This window comes from Osmia bicornis, chromosome 15, assembly GCF_907164935.1.
Source record: "Osmia bicornis bicornis chromosome 15, iOsmBic2.1, whole genome shotgun sequence".
Lineage (NCBI taxonomy): Eukaryota > Metazoa > Arthropoda > Insecta > Hymenoptera > Megachilidae > Osmia > Osmia bicornis.
The window spans coordinates 4061643-4080618 of record NC_060230.1 but is presented as its reverse complement, the minus strand read 5'-3'; the positions used below and the strand labels follow the sequence as shown (position 1 = coordinate 4080618).

The 18976-nt window shown below is 41.2% G+C and overlaps 1 protein-coding gene across 2 annotated transcripts in view; it reads left to right on the top strand.

The window, feature by feature from the left end:
* The window catches only part of LOC114877373 (hemicentin-1-like), an 87559-nt gene that overhangs the window by 62067 nt on the left and 6516 nt on the right, over positions 1-18976 (top strand). For both annotated transcript variants that reach the window (XM_029189882.2, XM_029189881.2), the window contains exon 9: positions 16390-16520. In XM_029189882.2, coding sequence (XP_029045715.1) covers positions 16390-16520 — 131 coding nt within the window. The remainder of the gene's footprint in view (positions 1-16389; positions 16521-18976) is intronic.

The following is an 18976-nucleotide window of genomic DNA, read 5'->3' as shown; positions in this document are numbered from 1 at the left end:
TATTTCCTTCAATTTCAAACACGCCAACTGGTTCGCGGCTTATCGTTAGTTTCGAGCTGCGTAAACATATCCGATAAAATGTCATATTCCATGGGGGATGAATACGGAAAACTAGTGGCCGTGTAAAGATACCTGGCAATAAGAGGTTGCGTAAAACCGTTTCCGTGTTTTATCATAATCCAGTCGATGTACGCTACAGAGAATATGCTTCTTGGAAGATCGAGCGTTATAAAGTGGTCCCATAAATGTACAGTTTAGCGTAGCTAACGATACCGGTACCTAGGTATCTATCAATGTCAGCCACGAGCTGTCAGTGGTAACGGTACGTGCTTCATCAGACACGCCGCTTGTTTCGCCGGTGATGTCGTAACGAGTACAACATACCCTAACGATCGGAAAATCTTGTCGAGGATCATAGCCAGAAGGAGGAACAACACGGAAAAAAGGAGCAGCTGTAAATATTTCAATTAAATGTCTATGATACGTTAGAAATTAATCGTTAACGATCAGCCCTTCTGTTCCATTTAATTGATCGATTTAAACGAACTCTATCGTTGCCTATTAATGGAGGGAATCGTGAATGAAACAAAACAGCTAATGTTCCCAAGGAATCATGAAAAATCAAAGATTCGAAACATACACGACTTAGCTAGTACCATTCGCGCACCAGAAGAAGGCCGAGCTCCGTCAAGCTAAAAACACAGGGGTGAGGGTAATCGTGCATTTGCACCGCCCAATTCTTTTCTAATAGGCCCACTGCCTGACGAATTACGCGAACGAAAGTAAATACGCCAAAGTAAGGGATATCGAATATCGCTGCGTCTCATTCGGTCGTATATTGTTTCCTTCGCGTATTCGTCACGCAGTGGGCCTATTAGAAAAGAATTGGGCGGTGCGAACGCGCGACTCCCCTTCCCCTGTGACATTTTAGCTAGCCGGGGTTGGGTTTTCTTTTGATGCGCCAACAGTACCCAGATATTTGTTAAACGAAATCAAAAAAGGTACGATGGAAATGAATCCGTTTAGTTGAGTAAATTCGGAAAAGGATAAAAGTGTACATAAATGGCTATCAGAGATGAGAGAAGAAAAGAGAATCGTCGAATGACATTGTGCCACGTGGGTTAACGATCTGTTCGGTGATACGAAAACCCGTCGCGTTGTGTTGCGTCGCGTCGCGTCGCGACGTCCCCAGTGGAATGCAAGGTATAGCGCGTGTTCATTTGCCGGAAAGCTATTTTCTACCTTCCATTATTGGACGGTAGAGCACCACATATTTGTGCTTCTACGGAAACGCTGGTCCACACGATCGAGTATCTTCTATACATAGGTTCGCGCTTCTTTATCAACATAGTGTACAGTGTAGACGTAAGATTCGCACGTGAAACGGATCTGAATTTCATCGTCACTCGGGAATTATCGTAAATTGACACGCGTTCCGTTTACGGATAACTTGATTTCAATATTCTACGACAGGTAAGTGAAACAATTAACTGTGGATTCGACGTTCTTAAATTTTCAACTTCACCCATGATTCTGCAAAACGATTACCTATTTTTCGAATCCAGTTCAAATGTGGTAAATTTGAAGGAAATCGCTGGTAGGTTCGGTTAATTAGAAACCGATAGGTTTAATAATCGTTATCCCAGACTTCTGGGTCGTTAGAAAAGAGTCTTTGTAGTCGAAATAATTGTCCCGTTTGCGGAACATTACAAGTGCCGGGTCGTTTCTACGAGTTCCCATGGCAATTTCGTTCTAAACGTATCAAATGTGATTCCAAGTTACCTGCAAAATGAATAACTTGGATTTGAATCGTGTTGGGATTGAACGTCGACCGTCGATATTATTTATCGCGCCAGGAATATTATTTTTAATGCAGAGTCGCACTTCTCTGGCAAGCTCTCGGCTCTTTCGTTTTGCAGAAGGGAAACAAGGACTCGTGGAGAATGAAAACGAGAACGAGCAACGTCGAATTGAGTTAACGAGGTCGATGAAACGACGCGACGCGACGCAATGCCATCAACGAAATCTCACCGACTAATAATAATTTTCCTTTTCTACGATAAACACGTTGGAGACCCAGCTACCTACCAATTAAACCATTCCTGCTCGTGCGAAATAGACAAAGTTTCGAAACGGTTCGGTCTCTCGACAGTTAGGAATGTTCGGATGAACATCAGTAGAACTGGCTACGGATTGATAGAGCCATACACGGTAGAGAGAAACGAGTCGCGTGTCGAATCTAATTAATATCTACGCGACACAAGCAGCTAAATGAGGAACGGTGGACGCGTACAAATCATCAAATAAGCTTCCCTCTCGCTAATTAGTTGCAGAACCGTTTCTCATTTAAATCGGATGAAATTTTGAAATTTCTCATAGTCAAAGACCATGATGGAAATTCGAGAAACATTGTTCGGCGTACGTGTGCCAATCTAAAATTAATACTTCAAAGTGCTTAGACACGACAAGTGATCTCTAGTCGACACGACCTTATTGCTTTGTACTGTACGATAAATCTATTATCATAATAGAACCTCGTTCATTATGCTGCCTGTCTGCTACCACTTCGTTGCGCTGTCAGTGATCTCATTAGGAGACTAGCTAGTGAATCGTCGAGAAATATAAAGTAATAATCGTACGGTAACAAGTCGAAATAAGAACGTTATTTATTCTCTGTATTTTTGAAAAGATGAATTACACTAATTAAATGGAAGGTGTAGATCGCGTCGCGTCGTCCATTTAGAAAATTTCTTCGGCAAAGGGTGGCTAACTTTACCAAACACGAACGGAAACGTGTATTTTATTTCCCTCCCCCTCTGCCAATCTAGAGTGTATTGAAACACATACACGAATTATGGAAGGAACAGTCGTCGGCAAACTCCTTTGTTTGGATAACACAGTGTCATGAAACAACGTGGTGGTAAACCGGAAGTTGCGACCCGTCAAAGTCTTCGTAGTCGTAGCCAATCAAAGTTGTACGACGTCGTTAAGCACACCGCAACGAACCAGCCGCGTTATACAACGGAATAACAAACAACTGGCTTTCTCCCTATATCCTGATACGAACACCGTGAAAGCTTCGAAGGTAATTCTGCACGCCATCGAAACGCGTTTGATTTATCAAGGCGACGATTATCGTCTAACAACGTCAGTTCCAGTTAAGCACCAGCGAAAGCGACGACTCTGAGTAATTGGATTTATCGGTGATCACCGAAGGAAGAAACGGTAACCCGTTAACGAGCCAATTACTGTATCTCATCGACGCGTCAAGATACGTGTATCACTTAACCTTATCAATTTTTTTATTCCATTCGTTCGTTTTCCTTGTATGGATCGACTCATCTAACTACTGGTTCGATTAAACGATCCTTTGATTCTCTCTCTCCGAGGATGGATCAGAAAAATAGTTATCATTTTATCGATCTTACTTACCCAATTTCATATTAAAATTGTTTCTCGTGGAAACATATTTTTCTCATATAACTGCTGTAGATTTTTTCGCGCCAATGGTAGGATAATAGTCGGACAAACGTATCCCAAAAACCAACAAATGTTTCATTTTTGGAAGAAACATCATTCTACTTCAGGTTATGCGTTCACCGTACAGCATCACCTTATAATCGGAAAACGTGTATGTACGTGTCGAGGTTCGTTCGTCCGTAAAATTGCAAGGCCGACTTTTATCTAACATTGCGCGACGTACATACATACGTTCCTCGTGAGAATGGAACACCTAGTCACCACCTGGAAGATCCTGCTTCCACGGACGACTTTCGCGATAACTTTCGAAGCCCGTTTTACGATTCTCTGCTATTTTCGCGGATACAGCGAAACGTAGCTCGACGTTTCCCGGACAGTTTTCTTTTCTACTCTCGCTTCCTTAGCTTCGAAAGTTGTTCGATGTATCGCGTTGCATCGCTTCTCTTTCGTTCGAGACTACTGCAAAAGCTGCAGTTTGCAATTTTTCGAAATTGTGCGCGACGTGGTAGCAACGGAATCGAGTTTCAATATTATTGTTAAAATATCTCTAAGAAAAAACGAGAGATGAGAGAAACGTTTCTGTTTGCTAATCAAATTTATTAGACTCGAATGTCCCCGATGTTATCATCGTCGTTGCTAATAATTATTCCGCGCGACAGCCGATGCGACAGGCAATGCGTCATCGTTTAAAATCAAGCTCGGCTTAAATATAACCGTCCATTATATCGAGAACGATTTACAGCTGACAATGGACGCAAGCTTTAATTCTATTCTAAATTTTAATCTTCCGCACAGTAGGTACGTTTATTATTGATCGTACGGTATTGCGAAAACAGGAAGTGAATTTTCCTGTAAAATAGGATGACATCTATTTCCGTTTCTTCGTCATGTTTCGTTAACGTTGCAATCGAACGAACGAGAGCAATTGCCTCGTGGAATCGTTAATTTTTAAATTGACCCGAGAGGGAAAAATGGAAGCACCGTTCGTCGTGGAATATCAAATAAATCGAACGAAACATCCGTTATGATTCTCCATCGGAAATTCTTTAATTTCTCTGATATCGAATCAGCAGCCCCTTCCTCCGAATATCAACGGTAGAATTTTTCACATTTTATATTTCACATACTTTAAATTCGATTCCCTTTTGAACATCGATTTCAGGGAATTAAAAATATCGTGTTTGCAAACGGGAAAATAACATCGACGAAAAATATTTTTGCCAATTAGCGATATATGTCCGTGAACGGTAACGAAGTACTGTTTATCACACAAAGGCTCGTTGGCTTTACTGTGTTACGGTACATCGCGAAATGAAATGTCGAGCCAGGATAAAATGGAACTTATTGGAAATATAGCGATTAATGCAACGATCACAGAGTGCGTTTCGCTCCATTTTCATTCGATTAATATCGTTTGTATATCATGTGTCATCAGCAATCGTTCTGCAGCGGAAAAAGGCAAAAAGGAAAAAAACAGAAAAAAAGAACAGTCGAACAGATGAGAGTAAAGCACGCTCCGAAGCGTCTAGAGAGCAAGCAACGGCCTAACCAACGTCACCACGCGGTTACACAGTTCTGGTCATGGTCAGTGTTTCCGCTTTGCTCGTTTCCACTGGGAAACGAACATTTTAATCAAAAAACCACACCACCCACTCTTCTTTCTCTCTCTTGTTTCCGACTCGTACGAAAAGTGGCGTGCGGGTACACGAACGAGAGAGAAGGAGAGATATTCTTGACGAGGCAGAGTATCACCCTTTTATTCTCCTCTTCTCGCGGCTATTAACGTTTCGGAATGTTACACTCGCGTTTCTGCAACAATTCTCTCCGTACTTATGACTTCCACGTGTCTAACTTCAAGTACACATGTAGATACGCTGGAAAATGAAGGGCGTGTGAGAAGCGTGTCCTAGAATCGGTGAATTTTTCATTCGGAATACGAACAGAACGTCTTGAGAGTGAAACTAACACTCGACGCGTTTCATTCTTTTCCGCGAAACAATTTCGGGCACGTTTGATGGGCCTTAGAAATCAATATTTACTTACTAAAATATCGAAGATTGATTTCTGAACTTATTGGCGCAATTTAAGTGGTATTTAAAGTAGTATTTTCTTTTCTTTTCACTTTTCTCTCGCAAAACAGTAATTATTATTCAACGTCATTCTATTTTCTGCAAATCATAAATAGAGAAACACGAGACAAGAGAATTCATCTGACTTCGATTCAACGAAACCGATACAAAGATAGGGAGGTGTATTTTAATTGAGAAACCGCTGATCATGGGATCATGAATGCAAATTCGTTTGAATCGAACGAGATAGGCGGACAGGTAGAATGACGGTGTGACGGTGACGGTCGTGTTTTCGCGAAAATATTGCATCGAAATTCGAAGCGATCGGTAGCGCTCGTCGCTCGTCGCTCATCAATCACGTTTATCACGGTCCCACGCTGATTTTTCTTTCTTCTGGCCGGTTTTTCATTCTTTGTTGACAACGCCGCGTTCGAACAAATATACCGGACGACAAGAAATCAATAAACGGACGAACGGAAAGGGAACGAGCAATAATATATTCGAAACGAAAGCCTCGAACGAAACGAAACTGTGACGCGAATTTTTTACTATTTCACTGCATGTATAGGTATATCTACATAGGTATACGTATATATATATATTTTTTTCCTTTCTTTCTTTTCGCTTCCATGACCGGACGTGCATACAGGAACGTTGCAAAGCGTGCAAAATGCAATTTCATCTTGTTATTACAATCGTTCGAATATTTTCAGCACGAGTAAATACCGGGATATTTGACGTGCTTAACATTATATATTTACCCTTGCAGTTTGCCATCTCGATTAGAGATTTTTTCTCACGTAATATTTTTCAATTCGATACTAACGATGTCTATCAACTGCAGTCAAAGGACACGTACCTATACACCTAACAATTTTTCAATTCTCCCTTAATTTCAATCAGCTAATTTTTTTTTTTTTGAGGAGAGGAGTTTGAAGGGTTAAACTTCGCGTGTCTCACTTCCCTTCAATTAGGTAAATCTAGAATGCTAAAGCGTAAACGGCGCGCTATCGATTATCAATATGTCCCGTCGAATTAAAGTCCAGCTACTCGATGTTTATCGGCCAACCTCATTATTCCTCTTATATTGACGCAGGTGAATTGAATCTCATTCGATCTTAAATTCAATCGTAAAAAGCCGAAGCTTGGTAACCGTTATGACAGTCGATTGTTTGGTTTATAAATCGAAAAAAATATTTTCCCTTTGATCTCTTTGATAATTGTACAACCAAACCTCCGCGCTGTTCAATTAATCCGAGGATCGGTCAAAGCGTTAAATATGTACGTGTATAACGATGAATTTAGTTTCTCGAATGGTGCGTGCGATCCAATGAACCGATGCAAATGATGAAACGTACTTTAAAGGATAACACAGATTCGGGGAAATTCGTGGAACAGCGAATTCAGCTATTTGTCCAAACGAAGCGTCGCGTCGATTCGAACGAACAACTCGTAAGCAAACTCTACCGGCCAACGAATCGAATGAACATCCGTCCTTTCGATTTCTATCCGGCAGCTAACAATTCCAGCCATTCTTTTTCTTTCTTCTTTCTCTTTTTGTTCTTTTATTGTTTTGCTTTTTTGTTCCTTTAACTGAAAAAACAATAGAAACAATTAAGGTGATCACAGTCAGGGATCTACCATTTTTGAAACAAATAACTATGTGCGCGACATGATTCGCGAGGAGAATAGTGGTTGTATGAAAATTACGAGAATGGCAAAAAGGCAAACAATAAAGTTACGGAAGCAAATCGTAGCAGGAAATTTTCGCGAACGAACTGCTGAAAATGAAGCGACATCGAGTAAGTGTAGTTGCAAAAAAGGAGGAAAAGAACATTTAGAAAAAAGAAGAGCGGTGTGGGTGTGCCATTGTAGATTCCCTTTTAATATTTAATAAAGTTCCCGCTTGGAGTCGCGAAAGACGTAACGAGATGAAAAGAGGGCATGGAGAGGGTGGCAGAGAAGAGCGAGGCAAAAGGTGGCGTTTTTCTCTTAGGAAAACCGAGACCCTACCCATCCCGGTCGTTAGTTCTGTCCCGGTAACTCGCGTGTCGGAATGCTCTGGCTGTCGCTGCTGCTAAATTGGACGCGAAGGTTAGCAGTAACGAATAACTTTGTACAGGGAGAAGCAGGACCGCGTTCATGTTTTTTCCACGTTATACATGAAAGACGAACGAGCGGGAGACAACTCATTGATTTACGGGGTGAAAATTGCCAAGCACCCTTCTAACGTTCATAGAATCGCGTCGAACGGCTAACAAGGATAATCCTGTAACGATGCATCCTGTAATGGTTCTATCGCGAGGAAAGGTATGTCGAAGGTGAAAAGATTGAAACTTTAACCGCGACAAGATGAATTTTCTAATCAGAGCGAAACATGCCCTAATTACGAGACGATCTTCGAGTCGCTGTCACGGGGACAAGTTCCGGTGAACGCGTTACTAAATGTCGGAAGGCAAACAGCCTCCTGTGTACTCGACCACGCCTCGCTATTTCCATACATATGCATGTGAATACGTACGTGTTTGCGCGTGCGAGTCACTTACGTCGGTATACAGAGTACACTGAACGGTGATGAACGAGCAAACGGAGCTTCTGTTCCATAGGAGAGAAGCCACGGCTCACCCTGGCTACGAAGGGTTTCCGAATCGTGAGGAAGAGAGTTGGAAAGGGAGTTTCGGGAGTATAGCCGGCTTGGCTGTCGCTCTTCCCTCGAAATATATTACGAGAAGCTAGAGAGGTCGGTGACTGTCAGCGGCGACAAATTCCTTCGACGTTCCTTCCTCCTACCATCGCTATTTACCTCTTTCCATGGTAGACCAACCGACTCTTTCACAGAACTCGTTCGATTTCCACCAAACGATTAATCCTTTCACCGATTAAATCGTATGGTCAATAAAATTCTATTTGGATCTTAAGAAATTGCTTTCAAAATGGCGTGTAGATAGGTAAAGGATTTGATTTCTTCAGTCACATACCACTCTTTCGCGATCAGTTTATATTCATCGTAGATTCATCTGTTCTGTTTAATCTTCATTAAAAGATACAAGAACGTTATGGGCGACCTGGAGAGGAATGAACGGGAGGAAAGTCGGCAAACGAAGGCGAGAATTTTTACCATGAAGCAAGAAAGGTGGAAACGAGGTCTTCTATATGGCTGAAGATATAAAAACAACGGGTTTCTTGTTTTACGACGATGCGTTTAAATTTTATGCGCTGCCTCCCAGCATCCTGCTACTCTTGACACTGTTATCTCGGTGGATACTTCGAGGATAGTGATACCGCATTTCGAGAAACGAAATCTCAATTCGGTCGATTACCGTCGTCGAATCGTTTGAAAAACTTTACTATGCACTTTGCGTTTTGCTTACCATCGATCAAGAAAGTTTTCGTATCGGCTAGTCCTGTTAGATACCGTGCATTTTCCTCTATCTAAACTTTTTGTCACGCATCTTCCTTTATTAAGGGTACCGGTAGATTCCATAAGGTAGCAGCTATGTCATTACTGGGTCGAGACTATTGAAAAATGACTTCTCTAAAGGCCACGAACCGGCCACGAAGCTACAGCGAGGAAGTCAACGTGAAACCGCCTCATTATTCTTCTCCAAGAAAGCCAACGAGATCGTTAGGCGGTCATGGCTCTAAAAGAAGATGGAAGGACACTAGAGAAGCACTTTTACCATTTTCTTCGACCTTTTTAACCGAAGATCGTCTACCGTGTACGAAATGGCAGCAGATAAACAAATTATTTCTTCGTATTTTTCTTCTCCTGTCGCTTGATATTAACTATTCTTCGCGTTTTCGTCAATTTTGATCAAAGTATACTCTGTATGTATAATACATGTATATAAATATGCATATATATGCAGGTAGATATACCTACGGTTAATCTTTAATCCTTAAGCTTTTCAACTGAAGGTTGTATCTTTTCAACCAGATCAGGAAAGCATGAAAACGTATCTAATTATAAAACCGGAAACCGAAGAAAGATACACTCATGTGTACGTAATTTGTTTGGGCTCCTCTTCCTAATTCGCATGTTAATTACCTTAATTACCAAAGAGGAGACTGCATTCACTGCCGGGAAACTATAACGAATTCTAGGGTGGAAAAGTCTTATGAATATTTACGAATAGTTTATTTGTACGCTGAGCTTCGATTCTCTGCCTCTCTTTCTCTATGAACCACCTCGAACAAAATCTTTAAAGCTTTCGGTCGTTAATTCTCCCGTAAGCAATTTGCATAGTTAAGAAATTTTCAAGCGTTCCATACGTTCGATGGTGAAAAGTACAGAATCTTGAAGATCGTTTTCGGTTTCACATTACTTGACGATAGATTACGAAAAAAATGAAGAAAAGAAATGGTATCGTTTTGTAACGTCACAGAATCTTTGACAATTCTGACAGTTTCGACAAACGGAATCGGTCAGTAAATTTAGCGAACGAGGCGACATTTCACTCGACACAGCTACTCCTACGGATATCCGCAAGAACAAAAGTTCATTTTACGTGTACGTGGTAGTTGCGAGCATGGGAAGTGCCATAAAAAGAACGTTATTGCGATCTAGCGATCCAGGAAGCCGCATACGACAAATTCGGTCATCCTACAATGTATGGATTTCGAAGTTGTACGTTCGAATCGTTCTTTCGAAGCACGAACCTGGAAATTCGATTTACGATATACGATTTCGTTGCAATGCGAGCTTCGACCAGTATCACGGACGAGAAGTAACCTACACATTATACATAGTAAATGAACAATAGAGCATCGTTCCGCGGAAGTGATCTTCGATCACTATTCGACATCTTCCGGTTTATTCATCTTCGTATATTTTTCTTTCGATGTAACAATGGAATCGCTTAAGATTCTCCAAGATGGAATACCAAATATCATTCTCTACTTTTGTCTTTCTCTGATATCTACATATAGAGAATAATGGAAAAGAATAAACTATTCATAAATTAAAAGGAAAAATTCTTAATTTTAAAAATAATCTAAATATTAAAATATTAAACATTAAATTTAAGTTGGATAATATATGGTTCTGTTCGCAAATAGAGGTATGTCCCATCTAACAAATTCAGTAAAGCTAGCAATTTCTGAGAAACTTCTGAAAATACATATAACGATTATATGGCTGGCGATTAGGTGAATGGAAATGTATCGTAAAGCAAAGTCATTAGCAAAGTATTTGAACAGGAATCCTTTCTTGGAAGCATTCGGTAAAAGGTCGGTCAGTGACAAGAAAGAGGCAGAACCGTGCAGCAAATTTTTTTTTTTTTTTCACACAGCGTGTCTCGATATTACGAATGCTTTTACGGAAACGACGCGACGCGACGGATGGATCGATGCCTATGATACGAGCTGTCCATATTCTCGACCATCCGCCCCAAACCCCGACCCATCTTCGTCTCCGCCCTTTGCCACGCTCCACCATTCACCTCCATCATCGAATAGCGAGACTGTTGCTAGCCGCAAAGCGAAACGGCCCTCGCCTGGCTTTGACGTTCATCGAATTATTTACTCAACGTGTTTTCAAGCCAAGCCGGGACATTTTGCGAGGCCTCTTCCTCCTGTATACCATCCCGGTTGCCTGATTTTTCGCGATCAACGGAAGAGGAAACGAATCTCTGCGACAGGAGGCGGCCTTCGGGCGAAACAGTCTCCTTAATTGCTCATCAAAGTAAAAAAAGGAGAAAGGGGGAAGTCGTGGAGGAATAAAAGAAGTAACAGAAGAGGAGTAGAAGAAGAAGAGTCTAATAATGGGCACTCGAGAGATTAAAATCGCGTTTCCAGAGATCGCGGAACACAATTTAGAGGATCAGTTTTAATGACGGCAGAGATTTAATAAACGTTAAACGTTAACGAATCCCGTAAGAAACGTAAAATGTATCGTTCCAGCAGATGTTGTTAGGTAAGTGGAGAACTTGACAGGTGCTGTTGTCCCGGAACTTCTCTTCCCGGCGGAAGTAACTTTACGAGGCTTTTACGAGGCATACGATACAGTATTTTACAAGCAATAAGACCGTCTAGGAAACTTTCGAGTTTCGCGCTAGAATCTAGGAAAGATCCCTTGACGTTCGTATCGTATTTAACCCTTCAACTGTGAACGACGTCTATACATAAACTGTCTAATTTTCCTACAATCTTTCAAATAAATAATAAATGTACAGTTATAAAGTTTTAACAAAAGTAGCAGGAACAAAATCGGTATAAAAATGGTCCTGGTTAGCCCTCTTGGAAATGGATTAAATACTTACGTATTATTGATTTATTTCTTCGTAATCGATGCTGTTGATACAGCACACCGTTCTACCTATTCGAATCTCTGAACGATATCGTTAAGCCTGTTTTCCTTTTGTTCCTGTAAACTTCACTAGCCTCGGTAAGTTCTTGTCCAGCAGGTGGATTATCCGGTCGGACTACATTGCTGCTGCCATACCATGGATAGGTATGTACGTAGGTAAATCCTTCTGCTCGTAAATCACCGGATTCGTAGGAATTCGTAAATTGGCCACTCGACCGCAATATCGATACTACGAAGTTGTACTTGGTACGAACAACCACGGACGAGAAATCTGCTAGCAGGTGGTAACGATTTGACAAACAATCGTTTGCAATTTTACATACGTTCAATTTAGTAGTTTCATTTTGATGAATCAACCGATTACGATACGAAACCTTCTTAAATTCTTTTCAAGAGCGTAAATGAAGAACACGCAGATTCTGAAATCGGTATTAAACGTAACGACTTACGAGCGATAAGCATTGAAAAGAAAAAGAGGTCAGAATCACACGTTTAACCGTGGAACGCCGACTAGAAACGATAAATCGTGGCATTGTCTTCGTACGTTGAAAAGCCATTATCGAGTGCCATTATTCGCACAGCTAAATGGCTTCGTTTCGAATCACCCCGTAGCCCCCCCTTCGGGGTCGCATTCGCTATCTGACGATTCGATACCTGCGAAATACCGCCGAGGAAATTTCGCGTTCCCTGAATCGTTAAGCTTCGCCAGTTTCCAGCCGGATCGACCGAACTCTAAATTCCAACTCTGTCAATTTCACGCTATCGACGGACGTTAACGGGCTCTCGCTCGTTTCTACCCGACACTGAGAATCGAGATTTAATTAAAATTCATGATATCGTTATTGCGAATGGCAATATTTCCGGCTGATTCATTCTTACCCGACGCATCGAGCACGGAGTACGACAGCCGTGAAAAAGAACTTATCCATCGCGATTTTTCCATGCTTTTCTCTCGTCATAGGATCAACGAAGCGTTACGACGTTACGAGTTTCCTTGGGAATTCGAAACACTGGAATCTGAACAGTTTTCGTTAATGCTAATGCCACGCGATGCTATACACTTTAATTCCATGCGTTCCAAGAGTTTCGCTGCTGCCACGCGTACCAAACGACGCGACGCGAGGCAACAGGAATGACTGATTACGAAACGTCAGCCAAACGCCAGCTATCACTTTAAATGAGAAAACCAATGACCGTAATAAACGACGCGTGATACACGCCTATTTGTGAACGTTTACACGGGAACCGCGTCACTTCGTTTAATTTCGAATATTTCAAAACTCCTTCCAATCCGTAAAATCGATCAACCCTTTAGTTAAGATACTAACGGAATTAGCGGAATTTATGGAATACGAGAGAAATGATTATAACTACGTGAACCAGAATTACTTTTGCCATTGCCAAGGAAAAATGCATTGAATGATTCGACTCGTACTCAACAACTGAGACCATGGAAGATAACACTATATTGTAGTATACGTTGAATTTGCATATTTGTTAATGACAGTACCTATACGTACTTACGTATAATGTCGCGACGATGTGAAAAGCTGCCCTTAAATTGAAACTGAATCCTCGTCGGTCGCGTGGACTGTCCTAGAGAAAGGGTTAACCAAGACAACTGTATACGAATTACGCGGGCTTTTATGCGTGTTGCTCCTAACGATGTCTCTTAAAAGCATGAAAGACGCTGTTAAAGAGCATCCGTGTTCGCATTGGAGTGAAATATCTTCGTTAACGAGCCTTTTACTCCGAGTATACCGCTATTCAACGTTTCGTTGGACGAACTTTAATCGAATGTTTTAATTAACGTACAACTCTCAGCCGGGAGAAGCTACTGCTATAGAAAGACAATCTATCCGTGAACCTCTTCGTTTCGTTTTCTTGATACAATCGCCACGCTCCTCTATACTTTCCGAAGGATCACCATTCGCGGTGAAATCGAGTCTTCTTATCGAAAGGCAAGCTTTCTCCTCCTTTTTATTTTATACACGCATTCGATCCGATTCGCATCGTTGAATGGCACACGGTGATCTTCATTTATTTTCGATAGAAAATGTAAATACTTTCTTCGATAATGATTATCAACTACTCGGCAGCTTAGCACAATTTATCGATTTTAACCGAAACAAATGAAATCCTTCGAGTAGGTGAAACCGCGGTCCTATCAACGAAACATCTTTGTCCTCGGTGTCGGAGGATCAGAGAAAGTCGATCGGATCTGCAGGACACGTAATCCGTCCGGTCTGCAGAGACACGTATCCTTTCCCGATCGGATAGCGTGACGGCGCGTCTCGTCGAGTTCCCGAGTTGCCGAAAATTTTTCCAAAGCACACCAGGGGGTTCGATATCAATCGGATTCATCGCGCGATTCCTGCAGGCTGATATCGAACCGATTCATCGGTCCATCGGCACACGGTGCAGAATTCATATCGCCAAGTGGCCCCTCGTACAAAGACCTATTGTTCGATTCTTTCTTTCTCTCTCTCTCTTTCGTTTGATTCATTCTTCATTCTCCTTCTCTCTGCCTCTATTGCCAGTTAATACTCGGTACGATGAAAACCGTACGAGATGTTCCTCGCCGTTTCAACGATCCTCTCTAAACGACAGACGACGTTCGAGACAGGAACGAAGAATGGAGTAGGATAGTACATGGTGCAGTGTATACGAATTATAGTTAGCGAAACTACGCAATTATAACATCTATGGAAGTTTGTAGAACAACGTATCGCATGAAATGTTCCGAAACTTCTTCATCCGAGAATATTCGTCCCGAATGCCTCTTCGAGTCTCTCTCGATGACACTCTGCTCGTTGTTTATATTCGAAAAGTTAAGAGGGCAAGCCTACGCCAGCCGCGAATATTGGAAGCTTTAGCGGAATAGAGCATCAACGGGTTTCAAACTTTCGATCCTGTATTTACGTGTACGTACCTATGCATGTAGGTAAGTACGTCTATAGTGTACCTATGTAAATTATTTTCCACGCGTAGGTGTATAAAGGAAACAGTCTGGTTTCGTTTCGCTTGATACGCAACTGTAAGAAAGAAAAATAGATATATTTGTTACATATCAGAGCACGTTCGTTTCGTCACAAGTGAAAAGTATTTAAGTACTATGCAGAGATCGTAAGTTGCCGTCGAATCAAATTCATTGTCCTGCCTCCAGTCACACGTATTATCTTTATTGGCCGAAGGAGGCAGGATAACCAATTTAATTCGACGGCAACTTAGTACGTACTGCAACGCTCTTGTTTCAAGAACTGAAATCTTGATTGCCTGAGCTACCGGTACATAGTTACCGTGGTCACGAAAGCGGAAACTTCCAGATTCGCCTCGTTTGTTCTTTAATTGCGCGTGTTATTAAGGGGCAACGAAACCCGTAGGGTTGATTTTTTGTAGTCAGCTTAAACGAGCATCCTCGTAAACGACGGCGTTCGCTTGTATGCATAGGAGGGAAGAGATTTTCGTAACAAACGCGATGGTAATGATAATTAAGAGCAAAACGAATAGCCAACGTGTAATTTCAACATGCTACGTATCTCGTGCGTATTCGGTGTACGCTGAATTTTCAATAATAATTTTATATTTCACCGAGATAACCAACCAAAACATATTATATTCGAATTGCGAAAAAGAAAACTGTTTTTATTCTACATAATGTTAGTAAAAAATTTGAAAACATCGGCAGGCTCACTCGAAACGAACTTCACGGCGCACAATGTAAAAATACCTTTTACATTTTCTTTTGAAACTAATGGACATTACACCCCCGAGTTTTTAATCATACGTACCCCAAATATTTTCCCTGATACATATATAATATACATGTATAGTATATGGTATATAGTATATAGGTTTAATTAATTGTTGGAAAAGAGGTGAAAAAAAAATACCAAATGCCCTTGTTACATGTTATTACACTCACAAAAATTGCAACTACTAATAAAGATTTATAATAAAACCTTTTTAAAATACTTTTTGTTAACTAAATAAATGACTCAATTTTTCTTCATCTAACTATATGGAAAAATGCTCTTTGAAAGCAGCTTTAGTTCATTTAACATTGACAATGAGACGCGTTCATAATCGAGAGGTTAAACTCGCGTGGATCAGGAATTTTGATTCCTCGAGGAAATGCGCGTGATAAAATTTATAGCTTTCCCGTTCGTTCGAGTGCGAGATTATTAACTACGATAGTTTCGCGCGTCGATTACTTTCGTTTACGATTCGCTGCCGCTCTCTTGTCCGCGTTTCGTGCGAACGAAAATGCAAATTTCATTAAACGAGCGCCGCTAATGTTCGAATATTATTGTATCACGGTTTTCGATGAATTGTCGATTCATAAATAACGAGCCGCGACAAATATGAATTTCCAACTACCACGCTCCTGCCTGCCATTTCGTGCATGCATAAACGAGGAAATCACCAAACTGAATCCTTCGAACGCAACGAAGTGAAAATAAAAAATGCAGCCTACAAGTCGATAACGAGCCAAGTTTGATTCTAACGAGTACGTTTTTCGTCTATTTTCAGTTGCTCCTGTTGTTACGCTGAAGATGGGATCATCGCTGGATCCAAAGAACATCAAGGAAGGTGATGACGTTTACTTCGAGTGCAACGTACGAGCGAATCCTAGGGCTTACAAACTAGCATGGTTTCACGAGGTAGGTGAAATCAAGTATCCTATCCCCGTTTATTCTCGCTTAAAAAGCAGAAAGCGAATTCAGTTCGCTGCGAAGAAGAAGAAGAAGATAAAGTAAGAAGCTCCGAAACGATATAAAAATGCTTCTCGATAAATCGATACCAGCGTGAAATTAAACGACAACGTACCGATACTCCACTCCTTTCTTTTTGCTTTTTGCTTTATACCGCACCCTCGTAAAAATGAGGATCTCGCAAGAACGTAAAATCGATGTTATAATTTTGTCGCTCAATAAAGTTTCGAGGATCCAGAGAATTATGTTATAATGGAAAAGGGAAGAAATAATTGAAAATTAGAAGAAATATGCATATTGCTCGAATAGATGTCTCGTTGTGTCGGTTAACCGACTTCTCATTTACGTTTTCATATTTTTAAGAGTTTGTCGTGAATAATATCGTCGCTGGTACATATGTATACTGTTAATTGTGTAAGTGACTTGAATTTGAAATTCGAACATACGTACATAGAGAATTCATGGCAGTAAACGTGTTAAGGGGTTAAATCGTGAATAATGCACGTCGTTGGGAGGAAACAAAGCCGTAAGAAAGCACCGATTTCTCGTTTCCACACCGCGTCCTTCTTTTTCGTCTTGACTCGCGAAAAATATCGTTGAAAAACTAGGAGCTACCACCTGGAAAGCTCGAGCGTTATCTCCGGTCACTCGAGGATCGTCGAGTTAAGCCTCTTAAGGGGGATTATGCTTTCCATCATTTTCTACGCCGGCTCCAGCCTCTCCCGAGGGGTTGGCGAAATCCTGGAAGCGTCGTACAACCACTCTTCTCCTCCCCAGTGACGGTATTTCGACCTCGTGGCGACAATTTCGCTGACCCCTACCGCGACATTAGCTATCCTCGACCGTCGTCTACCAACCGGAACTAACGAAACTAACGAAGAGAACTTTGCAATTATTCGAACGATATCTAACCCTTTCTAAACGCAAACTATTGGTAACGTATTCGTATTAGAATCAAACTTGCCAATTCGGTAATAGGTAACTACTCGTGTACGTCTTTTTAAAATCTTCATCTGGTTACTGCTGACGTGATTTCACATTATCTCCGGCCAAGAAATTCCTAATTAAAGCCGGCTCGCAAATGGCAAGGAATCACGATCGAACGAACCGGGACAATCAAAAGTTCGTAAAATTACAATGACAGAGAGAGGGGAAAAGTTTTAATAATAGGGGACGTCTTCCCGATGAATATGATTCAATGCTGGCTCGAAGAAGAAAGTAGAAGGAAAAATTCGGTGAATAAGTAACAGAGTTTAAAAGTCTCGAGTAGAAAGAGTTTTCATCCGGGATCGGAATGGGTCGGAACGGGAGACGGAAGGGTAAAGAAGTTGCCGCGGGGGTGGCGAAGATAATTTTAAATGTCTCGAAGCGATCGGCCTCTTGCACGCGATCGTGTGCATTCTGTCGAAATTATTGCAAATTTACGATCACCCAGTTGTCGCTTCCCATCCATTCAGGTTTCCCCTCCAGCTCGCATAGTCCGAAAACCAAACCAATAAATTGCCCACGAATCAGCGAGCAGACCTGGTTTACCAATCCGTAAAAATGTTCGCGTAAAAAGCGTTCGCCCGACGAAAATTCATTCTCCCGTATAAACGACACGTATCTACTATCCCCAGGAATGTCACGAAAATTTCAGGATTTCCTCTGAAATATACTCGTGAAAATTCCATTTACTTGCCATTAAAAATATTAATTTCGCTCGTCTTTTTTTAAATAAAATTAACGAAACAGTAAATATTCTAATTATTCAATGCAGGTACTAACGTGCGAACACTTGAACAAAGTTGAACCGCAAATTAGTGTATAGAATTCTATCGCATTGTAGAGAAAGGTGAAAAAAGAAAAGAACGAACACGACAGGACGGGGTGACGTTGCTTGCACGTGCTTTTCAGTGACATATTCAACGGCTCATAACTTCGGGCTGTGACGTGCGGTTGAAACTAAATCCGTTGGATGCGTTACATCAAGGTAAACCTTCCACTGATTTGCCCAAGCTATGGTGCGGTGTGACGTTTGTATTAAATGTCATTACGAACCCCCTCCCGTCGTTATACATTACGCGACACCCATTATACATTTGCCTTTCCATCATAGTCGGTACTATACTTTCGAAAAACGAGAGGAAAGATGTTCCTATAAGTTAGCGAATGACCGAAATACCAAATTATCCATATTTTATTGTCTACTTCATTAAATTAGCATCAATGAATTCAGCTATGTTCCACTTCCAAATAAGCATTAAATGTTGTCAAATTATTTAGGATTACTAAAAGCATGCCTTGGTAGAGAAAGAATCGTGCAACGGCGATAGCTCGCTTATGCGTTATGCATAATCTGATGGAGGAAGAATACGATGAGGGAGTTGGTGGTAAGACGCACGTGCCCCGAGATATTCCACGAG